Source organism: Pogoniulus pusillus, chromosome 21, assembly GCF_015220805.1.
Source record: "Pogoniulus pusillus isolate bPogPus1 chromosome 21, bPogPus1.pri, whole genome shotgun sequence".
Classification (NCBI taxonomy): Eukaryota; Metazoa; Chordata; class Aves; order Piciformes; family Lybiidae; genus Pogoniulus; species Pogoniulus pusillus.
Window position 1 is genome coordinate 16,522,286 of NC_087284.1, and position 16,743 is coordinate 16,539,028.

Below are 16,743 nucleotides of genomic sequence, written 5' to 3' on the forward strand. Positions count from 1 at the left end.
TATTGCAACCTGAAAATAAACTTTGTATTAAAAATATGCTTACATGTAAACCCTAAAAATACTGATGACCTTCACTCTCTTCTCTCAGGTGGCCAGCACCAGAATGAGAGGACACAGCCTCAGGATGCGACAGGGGAAATTTAGGCTCGAGGTGAGGAGAAAGTTCTTCACTGAGAGAGTCATTGGACACTGGAATGGGCTGCCCGGGGAGGTGGTGGAGTCGCTGTCCCTGGAGCTGTTCAAGGCAGGATTGGACGTGGCACTTGGTGCCATGGTCTAGCCTTGAGCTCTGTGGTAAAGGGTTGGACTTGATGATCTGTGAGGTCTCTTCCAACCTTGGTGATACTGTGATACTGTTTTGTTGTCAAGTAGTGATATGTCAACTGTCTGTTTTGTGCCATATTCTATCACTTGCAGTGATTTTAGGACTGATTTGCAATCATGCATCTTTGGAATGGGATTAAGTCACTGATTTTTTCACTCAGGCACCCATTTCAGCACTTGCGTTGCTCCAAAACACTGCTGGTCTTTACCATGATGATGCTAGTTACAATCACTTCTGTGGACTCCAGTAACAACTCAGGAAGAGTATAGGAATCTAGGTAGGTCATGCAGAGGGATCAGTAAGGCAAAAGCCCAAGTAGAACTCAACTTGGCCACTGAATAACAAAAGTTTTACAAATACATTAACAACAAAAAGAAAGCCAAGGAGCCTGTCTATCCTTTGTTGGATACAGGGGGGAACACTGCTGTCAAGGATGAGGAAAAGCCTGAGATACTTAATGGTTGCTTTGTCTCAATCTTTACTAGTCAGGCCTACTATCCTCAGGGTATTCAGCCTCCTGATAGGGATGGAGAGCAGCATCAACTCCCCATAATCCAGGAGGAAGCTGTTAACCTGTTATGCCACTGTGAGAGCTGAAATCTTGTCCCCCTTGTTCATGTAAACCAACAAAGATTATCTTTACTCAGGTGGTTTTGCCCAGGGAGGTGTATTGAAGCGAGGGGCAGAAGCCCACCCCAGGCAGCAGACCCCTGCAGGCACAAGAACTCCTGGGATGTCCAACAACTGTAAACAACCTGCCTGATGGGTCAGCTCTGCCCACCGGTAACATACCTGGAAGTCACTTAAGCATTGCTGTAGCCAGGGAGAGCTGCAACCGAACTAGAGGTAACAGATTTCATAGAATCACAGAACGTCAGGCTGGAAGGGACCTCGAAAGATCATCCAGTCCAACCCCCTGCCATAGTAGGATCACCTGCACCAGCTCATGCAGGAATGCGTCCAGCCAGGTTTTGAATACTTCCAGAGAGGGAGACTCCACAACCCCCCTGGGCAGCCTGTTCCAGTGTTCTGTCATCATTGTGTGCATGAAAGCTGCAGTTTAAAAGTAACAATAAATAATAGAGGAAGCTTGTATGTTACTTATTTAGCTTTTAATCTTAACCAACCACCTTATCTATTTTAGATACAGAAGTAGGGCAAGGAAATTTAACTGCAAGACTTTCCCTGAAGGCAGAATTGTTCTGTGGTTGCAACCCCTCCTCCCCTTTTTAAAAGTAAAACCTCCACCGAGTGGCCGAAGGTAGTGAGGCAAACCCCAGATACCGCACAGTATACGCGCGTTACGGATTCCTGCTGGAAGCCGAAAGCTAGCCGGGCCTTGCGGGAACACCACGGCGGCTGCCCCAGCACCTTGGGTGCCGCAGGCCGAAGCCGCCGCTCGGTACTCGTCTCCACGGGCACACGGTGAGACAAGCAGCGATCTCCGGCCCTGCCGGCAAAGGCAATCGTAAACCGCTCCGGGTGGCCCTGCCCCCTCTTCCCAGGCAGCGTAGGGGTAATCCCGCAGCCTTCCGGGCTCCTCCTTCGCCGCGACTGCGCGGTAAGAGCCGGGCCGGGCCGGGCTGCGTGGGGCGCCGATGCTGCGCACCGGTGTGCTCCGCCGTGTCCTGGGCCGCCCTTGTGGCTGGGCGGGCGCTGGGTCTGCCTTGCGGGCCGCTCCGGGGCTGGTGCCGAGCCGGGCCCGGCCCGCGGGGCTGACAGTGCTGCCGTGCGCTTGGGCGCTACGCTGGGCGGGTAAGTGGCGGGCTGAGGCCGGCTTGTCGCCGGTCGCCCCTTATGGCCAGTCCTCGGTGTGCGGGCCCGCGTCTGGGAAGGAGGATGAAGAACAGCCTGGCTAGGGACTGGCATTAGCTGTACATGCTGTATCGGCCTCTGTCCCGGGCACTGCCGGGCGGGTGTCAAGTTCGTCGGGGCCTTCTCACGATCATTGCTTCTTCATTTCCGTGCCAGTTGCATTCTGCAGATGACTTAACAGCAGGGCACCACGTAATTGGAGATGTGCAGTGTGCTGCAAGTAGAATTGTCTTGTGTTTCTTCAGGTGAATTTTCTCGACATGCCACGACAGAGGCCTCCCAAGCCACCTTAGCAAGTGTGTCTCCTGTTTTTGCAGTGGTAAGTATGTGCAGGTGTTTTCATCAACGAGGGCAGCTTTTGCAGGATGATGGTGTACTTTTCCTTAACATATCATAGAAGCAGGTGGATTAATCTCTTAGAGAATGCTCCTAGTTAAAAATTGTTGGTGTAAGGTATTCTGACTTGACCAGTTCAAGCATCTGCTGCAAGATCTCTTTAATTGTGAAGGCAGGTCAGCTGTTTGAGTGCTGCAGTCAGGTTTGTGAATGCCTTTACAAATGTTACTCCTGTGTCTTGGTAGCTGCAGTACTAAACAAGCCCAGAATATGGGGAGAAAGCAGCTCTGCGCAGGTTTGGTTGGCTCAACATGAGTTTGACAGCCATTTGCAAACTGCTTCACTGATGTTAGTAGTACCTGTGAGGAAAGGCAAGCTTTTTTGCTGAGAACAAAAAGCAGTCTTGCACCAGCATGCATGCAGCTAGGTCCTTCTGACCATGTAACTCCTGTTGAATCTCTAGTGGAATGTATCCTTAGGTATGTTTATTTCAGGGAAAGCTCTCAGTAATACGGAATTAAGCTACATGGTTTATGCACAAAAGAGCACTGGGGAAGTTTAGACTGGGCATTAGGAACTATTTCTTTACTGAAATGGTGATCAAACTCTGGAACAGGCTTTCAAGAGAGGTGGTCAGTGCTCCAGCCCTGTCAGTGTTTAAGAGGCATTTGGACAATGCCCTTAATAACATGCTTTAACTTGGCGAGCCCTGAAGTGGTCAGGCAATTCAACTAAATGATCATTGTAAGGCACTTCCAACTAAAATAGTCAGTTAGTCTCATCTATTCCGTTCTGAGTCTGAGCGTCTGTAAGTACCTCCTTCCCAAAGTTTACATAGGAAAGTGGTCATGCAGATGACACTTTTTGTCCTATGTGTATAAAAACACAGTAAAATAAATGTCAATTTGGTGTAATGTTTTTCTTCATTGATATGAACTGTGAAGAGGGGGCATTAAAAGCTCCTTTATAATGTATTTTCAATTTGACTTCTGGGCAAGTGCAGACCTTTTTAGGAATTTCTTGTTTTATACTAGCTCTGTGAACATTTTTTTTCCCACTCCTTTAGATGAAGCTTGATAAAGAGGGAAACACGACCTGTTTTGGTAAGTTTTCATTATAGTTTTGTTTGTTCGTATGGTTTTTGTTTATCTGTTTTTCCTTATCCAATACAGAAATGCCTGGTGGGGAATCTACATGGGGTAGAAAATCTGGGATACTTCACTGTGTTTATTTGGGATATTAACAACATTTCCTCTGGCTTGGTGCCTTCTGTTGTTCTGCTTAGCATCTTAAATTTTACCATTTTTATATGTTCTTAAATAATATTTTGAAAATAGCATATACTGTTTGTCACAGGAAGTTAATTTTTACTTTTAGCTTTTCATTTTTTTGACCAGCATGCTACTTTCCCTGCCTTGTGTTTCCCTTACTGTAGAATATGTGCTTTCTCAAACAAGTCACCTGGTTTCTGACAGAAAATTAATTGTTGTGGTGAACTTCTACATCTAGAATTTTTTTCTTTCCACTCAGTCACTGACCGCTGTGAAAACTAAATTCCATTGAGGAATCAGTGGGAGGCAAACAGTTTTAAAGATAGGGCTCTTTTTTTTTTTCACTTTTGTGAGACCTAGTAACACATTAATATGCAATTTCAGAACATGTATGCTTTTGCTATAAACGGATTAATCTAAAAATATTTCTGATAGAAAAGAAGAAAACTGAATTGTACCAGGAATTGGGTCTTCAGGCTCGGGATCTAAGATTTCAACACCTAATGAGCATTGCTACTAGGAACAACAGGATTATTGTGAGAATGGAGGTAATGATTTCCCTGTAGCTGAGTGTAATCTTGAGCTGTGTCTTATACTTGCCACTTTTCTTTTCTTGCACCGTGATTCTTTTAATACTAGCTTGCTATGGCACGCAGTCTAGCAGTAAACGTGTCTTTGGAACTGTGCCTGGCAGTCAGAGGTACGGGTTTACCAACAGTATATATTAATGACCTCGTTCCTAGTTGAGCATAGGAGAAATATTACCAACGTTGTCACAGAAGGACTTGAGAGAAGCCTCTTCTCAGTTGTACCATCACTAGCAGTGCTGTGTTTGAACCATGGGGAATCCATTTGTTTGTAGTTGGGAGATTTTGTTATTTTCCTACCTGTGAAGGGATTGTGTGAAGAGTTGCTTTATTAAAGCCTAAATTATCCAATACCCTACAGAATTATGAAAAATCCTCAGGTTTTTTTTAAGGCTCTTGTATCTGCTGTCTTTTTCAGTTCTTGAAGGCTGTCATAACACCAGAGTTTCTTCTGATACTAGATTATCGTAATTTAAACCTGGAGCACTGGCTTGTCAATGAACTAGCATCTCAGCTGGCTGGGGAAGGCCAACTAGTTACATATGCCCTGCCTTTTGAATTCCGAGCCATAGAAGCAATCCTGCAGTATCGGGTGAGCTATTTCATTGTTATTGAAATGATTTTGGAAGCTGTTGTTTCATAGAAAGGGCAATATGATTTTATTACTGCCTTAATATATATTTTCTGCACATTTGTATATGTATTTCACACTTGCTGCAGGAGCTCTTCTTTTTGTTTTGGTTTTTGTTGCTTCATTTTTTAATGGGTTTGTGTGTATGCATATTTTCACTCCTGTCCCAAGAAAGTGATAATTGGATGCAATGACTTCACCATTGTTTAGGCAATTAAAAAACAAGTCACGGTATCTTTCTAGAGACATTCCCTAGCTGAAATAAAAGTCACTCAAAAGCGATGAAGTTTTTGGACTCTCAGGCAGGAGTCTGATAATGATTTCTATCTATCTTTAAAAATCTATACATGCTAGTAAGATATCCGTAGACAAATGGCAGTTTGAACTTTTGTCACTCCTATTGGTTTGCTTGTCAGTGAGTTTCAGTTCACTCCAAATACCTTTTATAAAATACTATTTTGCACTGGCTTTGTCTTGTAATTGTTATCCTTATTGCACCTATTCCCAGGCACTGGAAAACAGATTGCTCTGTTACTGTGAATTCTGTGCTGAGAGACAGAACTTAGATGCCCAGGTCATTCTAAAGGGATTGTTTTAATTCTTATGAAGGATCATGTTGTTATCTAGATCAGCAAACTGCAAGGGAGACTTAACACTTTGCAGCCTCAGATCCTTGAGACACTGGAAGCTCTAGTGGACCCCAAGCTTTTGTCTGTGGATAGGAGTAAACTACACATTCTCCTGCAAAATGGCAAGAGGTAAATAAGAGCAAGCCATGAAGAGTCTGCAAGGTGACCATAGAAAATTGTGTGCAATGGACTATTAGAAAAATTATATCTAATACTGGTTTTCTAGATTATTGTAATGCTGGGTTGTGCAACGTGTTTGTAAAAATCAGTGTATTAAATACCTAGTGATGTGGGGGAAAGCAGGGAAAGGGAAATATGTTCCAAGTTGTCAGACATAGAGTTGAGCTTCTTAAATAGCATCTGAAAGAATAAAGTAATAACTAATGGAATAAAATAGCATCACAAGAATCTTCACATAAAGTGACAGTGTAGGTCCAGAGGCTAATCTTGTTTTATATTAAGGCCAGTAGTACTAAAACATTAGTATTTTCTTGTATTAGCCTCTCTGGAATGACAGTGCAGATACACACTTGCTTACATGGTCATGGACTGCTTGTCTTTTCTGACTTACAAACACATTCAGAAAACAACATCTGAATCCTTTGTCGCTGTGTCCATAACTTGCTGGTCCATGGACAGATGACTGCTGCTTACTAAATGTGTGGCCTGTAGAGAATTTTTTGAAAGAGCTCTAGAACCGTGCAAGGAAGTTTTCCCTGGCCACTCCATCTGGCAAGGGTGCTGGCTGGCAAACTCATTTAAAGATTACATTTGTGCACTCATGCCAGTGAGGATTACTTGACCTTTTGCCTGTTCTTTCTTCAGCTTGTCAGAACTGGAAACAGATCTTAAAGTTTTCAAAGAAACAATTCTGGAGATCTTAGATGAAGAAGAATTAATAGAAGAGCTCTGTCTATCTAAATGGACTGATCCACAAGTATTGTATGTATATTTTGAAATAGAATACTTTTTTAACAGTTTGTTTTGCTTAAGGAGAACTTGAACACTAAACTGGGTGTTCCCTGACAGAAAGCAAAAAGAAAAAGACTTTCTAATTTTTTTAAACCCTAGTGCTAGCTGCTTTACAAATCATTTACCATTTTGGAGAAGGACTTCATTAGCCCTCGTCATATTAAGCAGTTTCAAATAGTTCTTGGCATAACAGGTCACCTCATCTAGTATGTAATGGGATATGAGCCTGGTGGCAGGAGGAGAAAAAGCAGATCACATTTTTCGATGCAAGTTAACAGTTTGTGGAAGAATTCTCTTCAGTTTCACCAAAAGGCTGAGAAGCAAGTGTTAGAGCTTGTCTTGAATAGGTCAGACATGACACTGCCTTTGTAAGAAGTGTTCTGAATACCTTGCCTCTAGCTTTTTGCTCACCAGCAGAACCTTAAGGAAAGAGACTCTGGAGCAATCTTGTTGAGCACCTGAAGAGCAGCATTTCAGAATAGTGTATATGCAGAAGTAGTCCTGGTGCATTTCCTCACATTCTGGTGAAAGACAGCACACAGTTGCAACAGCACCAGTAGCTTTAACAAAAATGGTAAAGCAAAATGATAATATCTAGCGGATCTCAGCGTGGTTTGGGATGAATTGTCTTTACAGTGTGGTTTATGTTTAAGCAGATAACAGAAACTGTGTTTTGGAGTCTATTTTTGCCTGACCACATTGCATGTGGATATTAATGCTGTTTGTACAGTAGCATGGGTTTGAATTTGGGAGATAGTTTCTTGCCCAAATATGCAGCAGAGTGGGACACAATTTGCATTTCTGATGTGTCTGTTGAAGCAGTGGTGGGATGGCTCTGCATTCTGGGCTGCTTCTGATCCAGCAACTAGTCTTCATCCTAGTTTTGCTCAGAGTTTTCTTAGGCTTAATACAAGGTACTGCCTCATGGTAGACAATGTGTAAGGAGCATCTAGGAAAGATACCAAGGTCATCTTACACTCCTGAAATCACCCCTTCTTTCAGACACCATTGCACAAGAGTAGGAGAGTGCTGGAAGGTCACGTATAGAGTGCTGGAGGCATGCTACAGGATGCAGTGAAGCAGACCATACATGAGGCACACCAGGAAACAGTAACTGTAGTAGCAGATTTGCAGGCAGGCTAGCAGTTTGTGAGACCCTGGACTGATGCAGGCGTTGTCTGATATTTGAACTGAAGGAGCCTGACATGTGGAGGAAACCAAATAGACATATAGGTGCTACCAGAGGTGATTAGCAGCAGGACTGGTGAGCTGAGCCCAGAAAGGCAAGATGAGGCAGCACTATATCTTTGTATGAAGTAATGGCAGACTGTTGGAGGCTGATGACACAGATGTGGGCTAGTTAATGGAAGAAAATCAACTGGCAGCTATTTGCAAGCCCCTATGCCTCTTTCCCTTTGTATATTCACAGAGGAACTGATACAAGGATACTTGTCAAATAAGACCTTGAGCTGATCTGCAATACAGCAGATAGTGCTCTGAGACTTTCAGGTTGACAGCTCCTCTCATTTGTGTGCAATAAAATCTTCAGGGTTCGAAGGACTTCAAAATCAGCCTAGCTAACTCCAGGTTTCTGCCTTGTAAGAGAGAAAATTGGGGCTCTCTTAAAGGAAGTAAGACATATGGCTTTCTTGGAAAAAACATTCCAGTGAGGTTTCTTTAACAGTCAGCAAAGTCAGGAGGAGATTCTTGAAGAAGTTTGGTCATATAACAAAAAATATGAATAATCTTCCCAGCTTTGCTGATGGTTTCTGAGCTCTCATGGATCTCAGATGCTTCAGCTTTCACCTGTCACGCCACAATCCTGTACACTGCCAGAAACACACATACCAGTCTCAGAGGAGGCAGCTGCTGCACCAGTAGTCAAACCGTGAAGTTGGATTAAATTCTCTGACAGACTTGACTTACAAGAGCAGCATCTTCAATTTGATGCTCATTTTTCAGATGCTCCATGCTCCCAAAACGTTTTGTAGTAATTGCTGTGTATAGCTGAAACACTTTACTATTTCAATACACACCTAAAACATCTCTCTCACCATGTAATTGTTTGCATATTGACTTGCGTGGTTATGTTTTAGTCCTGGGAGGTTTTGACTACACTGTTACCAGCTTCCATCACTTGAGGACTTGAAGAAATTAAGCATCTCTTTTCAAACTTGTCAGTAATGTATAATAGTAATAATATAAACGTTTATGGTGATAGAAACTTTATAAATAATATAAAAATCTACATAACTTTTCATCATATGAAAAAGTAAGATTTGTGGTGCTGTGCATGGCTTGGGCATATCAGATGCTAACTACACTACTGAAAATAATTGCCTATATGGATCCGCTGACGGGTATAAAAATACACCTTTATTTTATGTGGTTGGTACTGATGGAAGTTCCTTACTGGAAAGATTGGAATTTGAGATACAGTGTCTAACACCGCTCTTGTTGGCTGTTCCCTGCAAACCTTATGTGCCTTAACACATCAGTAGCACACTTCTGTACAAAGTGTAGCTAACCAGAAAAATATTGTCACCCACAGTGAGGAGAGTACATCTGGGATTGACCATGCAGAGGAAATGGAGCTGCTGCTGGAGAACTATTACAGACAAGCAGAAGATCTTGCAAATGAAGCTCGTGAACTCAGAGTGCTGATTGATGACTCAGAAAGCATAATCTTTATCAACCTGGACAGGTTAGCTACCCTATCTGTTGGATTGACTTAAGTTGAGCAGAATTAAGGACTGTCTAGTCATTCTTGAGTCTGTCTGCAAGGAAAGTTGGGGAATTCCATCTTCACAAAGGTTTAGATGGACTTGAAGTCACAAGAAGCTACATAACACTTCTCTTATTAGTGATCTGGCTAAAGCAAAGCAACAGGACACTCTAGTATGTGTAAAAGCCTGTCTATGTTGGCATCACTTTTCTCTAGCAGGAGAAACAAAGCTTCTAGGTCCTTCTGGGGAGCTATTCACCAAAAGAAATGTCTGCAAATTCAGGGACAAAATAAAATTCTATTCAGGAGGGTTTACTCTTACTTCATGGAAAAAAATGTTACTTAAGAGTCTGGTTAGGCTACTGAGGTATCCTGGTGCAGCAATTTCAAAATGGTAATCTTATTTTTGTGCTGCTGTTTTATGAGCTTTGTCACTGGGTTGCCTAATTCCAGAATGGAATTTTGGTTTTAGTGCATGCTGTATGGAATTTTAGCATTTGGGCAGCAAATCAACTTTTGGGTTCCCCTTACAGATGTTTCTCCCTTCTTTAGCCACCGAAACGTGATGATGAGACTGAACTTGCAGCTGACTATGGGGACTTTCTCTCTCTCTCTCTTTGGACTCATAGGAGTTGCCTTTGGTATGAACTTGGAGTCATCTCTTGAAGAGGTAAGAAATGAATGTTGCTTTTATCAGTGACATAAAACACGAGCCCTACTCTCACAGTGCATTTTGTATTTGGTACAATATTATTCCATAAGTAAAGCCTCAGATATGTGTACATATGTGAACATAATTTAGTCCAGTGACTCCTGTGCTCATTGCAGTCACTTTTTACAGTGAGGGTGGTAAGACTGGAACAGGTTGCCCAAGGATGTCATAGATGACGCCCCCTCTGGAAGTGTTCAAGCCCAAGTTGGATGAGGCCTTGAGCAACTTGATCTAGTGGAAGTCATACCTGCACATGACAGGAGCTTGGAACTAGATGATCTTTTAAGGTCTCTTCCAACCCAAATCATTCTGTGATTATATGAAAGCAAGCACTTCTTCCTTTCCAAATCTAGTACAGAGAGTGGTTGAATTTCCAAAATTCCTGATGAAGAATGGAAGAAAAACCTTCATGGGACAGTAACAGAATACACTGATTTCCTAAATAAAATCCTTTGCTGTGGAACAGCCCTTTTCCCAAGGTAGGGCTCAGCTGTTGGTGGTAGTATACCACTTCACATAAAGGAGATCACTGGTGGAGAATGAGATTTGGATAATCTCTGTTCTGAAGAGATCGTTGCATAACTAATGGAAACATTCTGTAACATTCTGTTGATAGGACCCCAGAATATTTTGGCTGGTGACAGGGATAATGTTTCTGGGAAGTGGTCTGATATGGAGACGCTTGCTTTCCTTCCTTGGGAGGCACCTAGAACCTCCACTACCTCCTCACGTACGTAAGGCTGACTAGGACTTCTGCTCCAGACTCTGCATGTTCGATCTATTTCTAAACACAAAATAAGCTATTGTAGAGGGGTGGGACATGGAGCATAGGAGAATTCATCTCAGTGCTCCTTGATGAAAGAGAAGGTTCTTCGTAGCTGGATTGAATGAGATGGGATGCCCGGGCACTGCTTGAGGATTAAGATACTGCTCGCTGTTGCCGGAAACAAAGCTGCAGGCTCCTGAGGCATACTGTGTTTACTTTCACTGGGAAGTTAAGGTTAATATTAGAAGCCACCCTAATTTTATTACCCAAGATGCTGCAGCAGTCTTTTCACAGTGAGGGGACATAACAGGTGCTGCCCTCTTTCTCCCACCCATGTGCTAACTGGATAATGGTAAGAGGACAGTTAGTACATGTGCTTGCTGTAGCATCTCTCTGGAGAAGGATGTCATGGTTGTGATGTCCTGACTCCTAGTATGAGGTTTGTAATGGCTCCTTACAGACAAGGCATCTTTCTTTTTCCTTGGTGCTGATGGTATCTTAGAGCCCTATGGAGATCATCTTCAGATCAGCAGTATTTTTTACATGCTATCTTTCCTGTTGACCACCCTTTCCTGACAAAGCTTGCAGGACTGTACTGTCTAACGCTGTTCTGCACTGTGGTATTTATAACGAGGTGGTATCAGTACATTCAAAAGTTAGGTTGCTACAAGTGACAAAAGTGGGACCCAGATACACTCTCTTCCCTATTCTCCCTTGCCACCAGACAGGAATAGTTCATTGTGGATTGCTGACTGGCTACAACTAATTGAATTTTCTTCAAGTGTTGCTCAGAACCAATTACAGCAAATACAGACTCTGTCTTGGAGAAATGTACTGGAAGGGGATTAGGGTGGAAGAAGCCACAGACAGTGTTCTGGAAATTAGAGGAGAAAAATCAGAGTTCAGGCCTCTGTGGACCTGCAGCTTCTCATGTCAACACAAGCTGTTTTGTATTTTGCCTAGGTTTCTGCAGTTCTGAAAAAATCCCAACCAGCAGCCGGAAGAGTGGAGGTAAAGAGCAGCCTTAAAGCAGAAGCATTTGGGCTCAGCAGAAGCGCTTTAACAAATCAATAGGAAAAGCAGGAATAAAGAGACTTTGTTACAGGGTGGACTTTGGATACTGTTCTTCCTTAATGAAAACTACAAGAATTTTTACATTTGCTAATTGAGTGTATATTTTGTGCCAAAGAAGATACACAGTGAGATTTTAATTGTTATGGAAAAGAGAGAAACACAAGGGAAACTGGTAACATGCTTTCCACAGCAGTCTCACCTCCACCATGAGTTTTCTGTGTCACATACACATCCTTACTTTTGAGGGGCATTCTCCTTTCAAGTGTTTATGTCAAGTACTTCTTCACTTCTTTCTAGGAGAACAGTATTGCTAGTTTAAATGATGACAGCAGTCATCATTCATAGCTAATTCTGGTTCTGAACTGTAGATGTAGCAATCGGAGTTACATGTCAAAGGAAAATCTATCCCAAATATATCCTTTTAAATGGAGTTTAAGGCCACATCTCTTTGCAGAGAACAGGTTTCCTGAAGCACATTTTTGTGATGCATCATGTCTAAATCAGCAATAACCAGAAATAATAGTTTTCCTTGAGTGAGCAATAACATTGGCTTTTAGATCTCTGTTGAGTTTAATGTCAGAAAAAAAGGACATTTATTCTATGGCTCGATCTGTAGGCTACAAAACAGCTGAATATGAACCATGAAGAATTTCCCTAAGAAAGAGCAGTAACCTCACTGGCTTTGTGGTTGTGAGGGCATTGCCTGAGCGTTTGCTAGCGTGACAGGTTCCTAGAAGCAACTGACAGTTCATTATCAGTGTGGAAAGATTTGAGAGCTCTTTGCTCTAGGTACTGATCTGTGATGCTAACTGCTTTGTGCATCAAGCCAGAAGCTGCTTCGAGTGAAGTTTGATTATATTTTTTTCTTGAAAGGCAAGTTTTGAGAGTGGGGGGAAAAGAGGAGAGATGTGGAGTTTTGCATTTGTTCTGAAGTGCAGACCAATGGTGCTGAAATACTGCCCTGACAAGATGGTATGGTATTGGTCAGACAAAGGTCAAGCTATCCTTTCTTCAGTCAGAAAAGCACAGAAGAGGGGAACTGATGTGACAGTGTATTTGGTAAGGCATGAGATATTTTCCATAAGGTTTATTTCCTTAGGACGAATGAGTTACATGCTGTATGTAGAAAGCAATGGGTGCACACACTCTTGTTAAATCGCACAGTTTCTTTAAAACTCTCCCATTCCCCCTCCAAATGCTCAAGAAAGTGCCCTGAAGAGCTCAGGTAAACAGGAGCTCCCTTTTTCACATGCAGTTTTGCCACCTCAGCTTGTCTTTGGAGGGGCTAAGCAGCCTTATAGCATTTGAATCAGGAGGCAGGTTCTTGAGGAAAAGTACACAACCTGACTCCACTAAAGTTTCTGTATGTAGCTTAGGAAATGTTAAGGATCTTGGATGAAAGAGTAGCCACATCTTTGTGACTGAATACATAAGCACAAAGCAAACAGTTGTGGCATTTATTCTACTGGAATAAATACTTACATATTTGCAGTATAAGCTTTTATATCAACAAAAGTAGTAAAAAAGTTTTAAGTGTACAAAGTCTCTGTAGAGCAAATGCTGGTATTAATAAATTAATTACAAGCAAAACTTTATTATAATAAAAAGTATTTGCTAGGTGGTATTTTCTTATTTCAGTTGCAGTCTCAAATCCTGTGTAGTAATGTTTCAGGTTTTACCTCTGAAAGTGTCTGTCTTCTCCAGAATCAGATTGTTCAGTGATTCTAAAATTGTTTGTTTCCAAAGAGCAATACTGAAATAAGGAAGAACCTGATAAAGAAGCTTTTGCTGCTGACTGCAGTGAAGTCAGTTGTTTTTTTCTGAGGAAAAGATGAATTCATCTTACAGAATTCAACATACAGAAACATACATATGCATGCATACTTTTTATCCTCAAAACCACATAAAAATGAAGGTACCAAGCCAATGTCTACACATTATGGTTATTCTTTAAGTCATCAGTGAAATACTCTAAACAATATGAGGGAGCTGGGATTGTTTAGCCTGGAGAAGAGGAGGCTCAGGGGTGACCTTATTGCTGTCTACAACTACCTGAAGGGTGGTTGTGGCCAGGAGGAGGTTGCTCTCTTCTCTCAGGTGGCCAGCACCAGAACAAGAGGACACAGCCTCAGGCTGCGCCAGGGGAAATTTAGGCTGGAGGTGAGGAGAAAGTTCTTCACTGAGAGAGTCATTGGACACTGGAATGGGCTGCCCGGGGAGGTGGTGGAGTCGTCGTCCCTGGGGCTGTTCAAGGCAAGGTTGGACGTGGCACTTGGTGCCATGGTCTAGCCTTGAGCTCTGTGGTAAAGGGTTGGACTTGATGATCTGTGAGGTCTCTTCCAACCCTGATGATACTGTGATACTGTGATAATGCAATGGGGTATAAATAGAAATTATATTCTATAGATGGGGCAGATGTCATAAGCTGCCCTAGAGAAATGAGTGAGGGGTGCCTGGTCAGCTTGAGCATGGAGTTAGGAAAGCTGTGTAAACCTAGTGTCTCAATGTCATTACTGATAGATTTTTGAAGAGGTACATTGCAGCTCAGGAGCATGTCTGTTACTCATCAAAGTCCATTAAAAACAACGTCGTGGGTTTTAAATGGTAGGCCGGCGGGACTAACCGCCCGTGGCCGAGTGCAGTTTGCCCGCAGCCGGCATGGCCAGCAGCGGAGAGGGCGAGCTGGGTGTACTGAGGTACCACGGGGGTTTCTCTCGGTGGGGAAATACTGCAACCGGCGGCGGTCGCGGGGCAGGTTGAAGAAGCGTGGGCCTTGCGGGGCAGCGGCAGGAGATTGCAAGGCTCTGTTTTCGGGGCTAAGGGCCAGTCGCCAGAGCAGCCGCTTCGCAGCCGGGTGGCCTGGCCAGCAGCGGAGAGAGCGATCTGGGCGTAGAGGGGCTGAGAGTGCCTCTCGGTCGGGAAACGCCAGAGGAGTGGAGCGCCGCCAGCAGCTGGCAGGCAACGCGGCGCATGCTGAGGAAGCTTGGGCCTCGCCGGGGCAGCGGCGGGAGATTGGAAAGGTCTCCAACCAGGACTAGCGGCCAATAGCGAGAGCAGCTGCTTCGGAGCCGGGTGGCTAGCAGCGGAGAGGGAAATGTGGGCGTAAAGGGGCTGACTTTAGGCTTTCTGTCGGTAGGGAAGCGCCAGGGGAGCAGAGAGCCGCCAGCAGGCTACGCGGCACAGGTTGAGGGAGCGTGGGCCTTACCTGGGCAGCGGCAGGAGGTTGGAATGGTCACTCGGACGGTCGGCGAGAGCAGCTGCTTCGGAACCGGTGGCCTGGCCAGCGGCGGAGAGGGAGATCTGGGCGAAGAGAAGCTATCTTGAGGGTTCCTCTCGGTGGGGAAGCGCCAGGGGAGCAGGGAGCCGGCAGCAGCGCGGCACAGGCTGAGGAAGCGCGGGCCTGGCGGGGCAGCGGCGCGGGGCTGCCGCGGTCTGTACCGGGACTAATGGCCAGCCGCCAGAGCAGCTGCCTCGGAGCCGGGCGGCCAGCGGCGGACTGAGACCTGGGCGCGGAGAGGCTGGCTCGAGGGTCTCTCCCGGTGGGGAAGCGCCAGGGGAGCAGAGAGCCGCCAGCAGGCAATGCGGCACGGCTTGAGGAAGCCTGGGCGTTGTCAATCATAGAGTGGTCGGGGCCGGAAGGGACCTCTAGAGGTCATCTAGTCCGGCCCGCTTGCAGGGGCATCCTCACTAGACCAGGTCACCACGGGCCCTGTCGAGGCTCACCTTGAATGTCTTCAGGGAAGACACCTAACCACCTCCCTGGGCAACCTGTTCCAGTGCTCCAGCACCCTCATAGTAAAGAACTTGTTGCCAAGGTAAGGGCGGAATGCTGAAAGGGTCTGTAAGCGGCACTGGGAGCCAGTGACGGGAGCAGCTGCCGCGAAGGCGGCGCCGCCGGCACGGGAGCGGTAAGAGCTGGGCGTCCCGGGGATACGCCGAGGAAGCCTGGGCGTTGCTAGGACGACGTCCTGGGCTTCAAATGGTGAGCAGGCGGGACTGACCGCCCGCGGCCGAGTGCAGTTTCTCCGCAGCCGGCATGGCCAGCAGCTGAGACAGTTCTGCGTGTACTGGAGATAACGGAGTTAACGTGAGGGTTTCTCTCGGTCGGGAAATGCCAGGAGAATAGAGAGCCGCCACAACGGGAGTGGGCCTTGCCGGGGCAGCGGCAGGAGACTGCCAGGCTCTGTAAGCGGGGCCAACGGCGGCCGCCAGAGCAGCCGCTTCGCAGCCGGGTGGCCAGCAGCGGAGGGAGAGATCTGGGTGTAGAGGGGCTGACGTGAGGGGTTTCTCCCGGTCGGGAAACGCCAGAGGAGCAGAGCCGGAGGAAGCGACAGCTCTGGGGCCACAGATTCCTCAGCCTGCCCCGCGCCCCCTGCCGATGGACTACTCCAATTGTAAACTTCAGTGGCTTCTCCCCTAGGTTCATGAATGCTCTCTAACGGAGTATTTTGATGTTTAACGCTCTCGTGTTTTTTTCCTATCCAGTACACTGAGGTGTAGGCTGCGTACAGAGCCATTTGGCGTCTGCAACTGTTTTACATAGCTTTGGGGGCTGCGTTCCCCAGGGGAAGCGGTTACAAGATGTCTTTTTCTTTTAAATCGTCTAAACGGAACAATTCTATGGATAAAAAGAGTGGCTTACATACCCTGGAAATACTGTTTGGGGTTTACATTCTCTCTTGCTTCACACTTTGCTTTGCTTCTGTCTTGGAAAATAATCCTCTGGGTTTTGTATTAATCCATTAAACTCTCCTTCTCTCAACCCACAGGGCCTTTGTTCATTCTTTTTCTCTCACTCCTCCTTCCAATTCCACCAGGAGTGTGATGTGTGGGAGTTTTGTATGAGCAGCTGTGTTGGTACTCAACTGCCAGCTAGTATTGGTACTAATACCATTACATC

At 45.0% G+C, this 16,743-nt stretch overlaps 1 protein-coding gene and 1 long non-coding RNA gene across 2 annotated transcripts; one reads left to right on the top strand and one right to left on the bottom strand.

Annotated features, from left to right (window-relative positions):
- Positions 1 to 1,908: 1,908 nt before the first annotated feature.
- Positions 1,909 to 11,878, top strand: MRS2 (magnesium transporter MRS2). The gene is made up of 11 exons (XM_064161079.1): positions 1,909 to 2,080; positions 2,386 to 2,459; positions 3,543 to 3,579; positions 4,183 to 4,295; positions 4,753 to 4,926; positions 5,593 to 5,723; positions 6,420 to 6,536; positions 9,118 to 9,270; positions 9,844 to 9,961; positions 10,620 to 10,733; positions 11,733 to 11,878. The coding sequence occupies exons 1-11, from the start codon at positions 1,924 to 1,926 to the stop codon at positions 11,841 to 11,843; spliced, it is 1,299 nt and encodes a 432-aa protein (XP_064017149.1). The 5' UTR covers positions 1,909 to 1,923; the 3' UTR covers positions 11,844 to 11,878.
- Positions 11,879 to 13,519: 1,641 nt separating this feature from the next.
- On the bottom strand, positions 13,520 to 15,758 carry LOC135184886 (uncharacterized). Its single transcript, XR_010306249.1, has 3 exons — positions 15,567 to 15,758; positions 15,049 to 15,143; positions 13,520 to 13,596 (listed from the first exon to the last, which is right to left on the bottom strand). It is a non-coding gene; the product is annotated as an uncharacterized LOC135184886 (long non-coding RNA).
- Between the last annotated feature and the right edge of the window lie 985 nt (positions 15,759 to 16,743).

Excerpts from the sequence above, each read along its gene's own strand:
- MRS2 (XM_064161079.1), top strand. The coding sequence starts at position 1,924 with ATGCTGCGCACCGGTGTGCTCCGCCGTGTCCTGGGCCGCCCTTGTGGC. Across the intron at positions 2,460-3,542 it reads TGTCTCCTGTTTTTGCAGTG|ATGAAGCTTGATAAAGAGGG; the intron begins GTAAGTATGTGC and ends CCACTCCTTTAG. Across the intron at positions 9,271-9,843 it reads ATCTTTATCAACCTGGACAG|CCACCGAAACGTGATGATGA; the intron begins GTTAGCTACCCT and ends TCCCTTCTTTAG.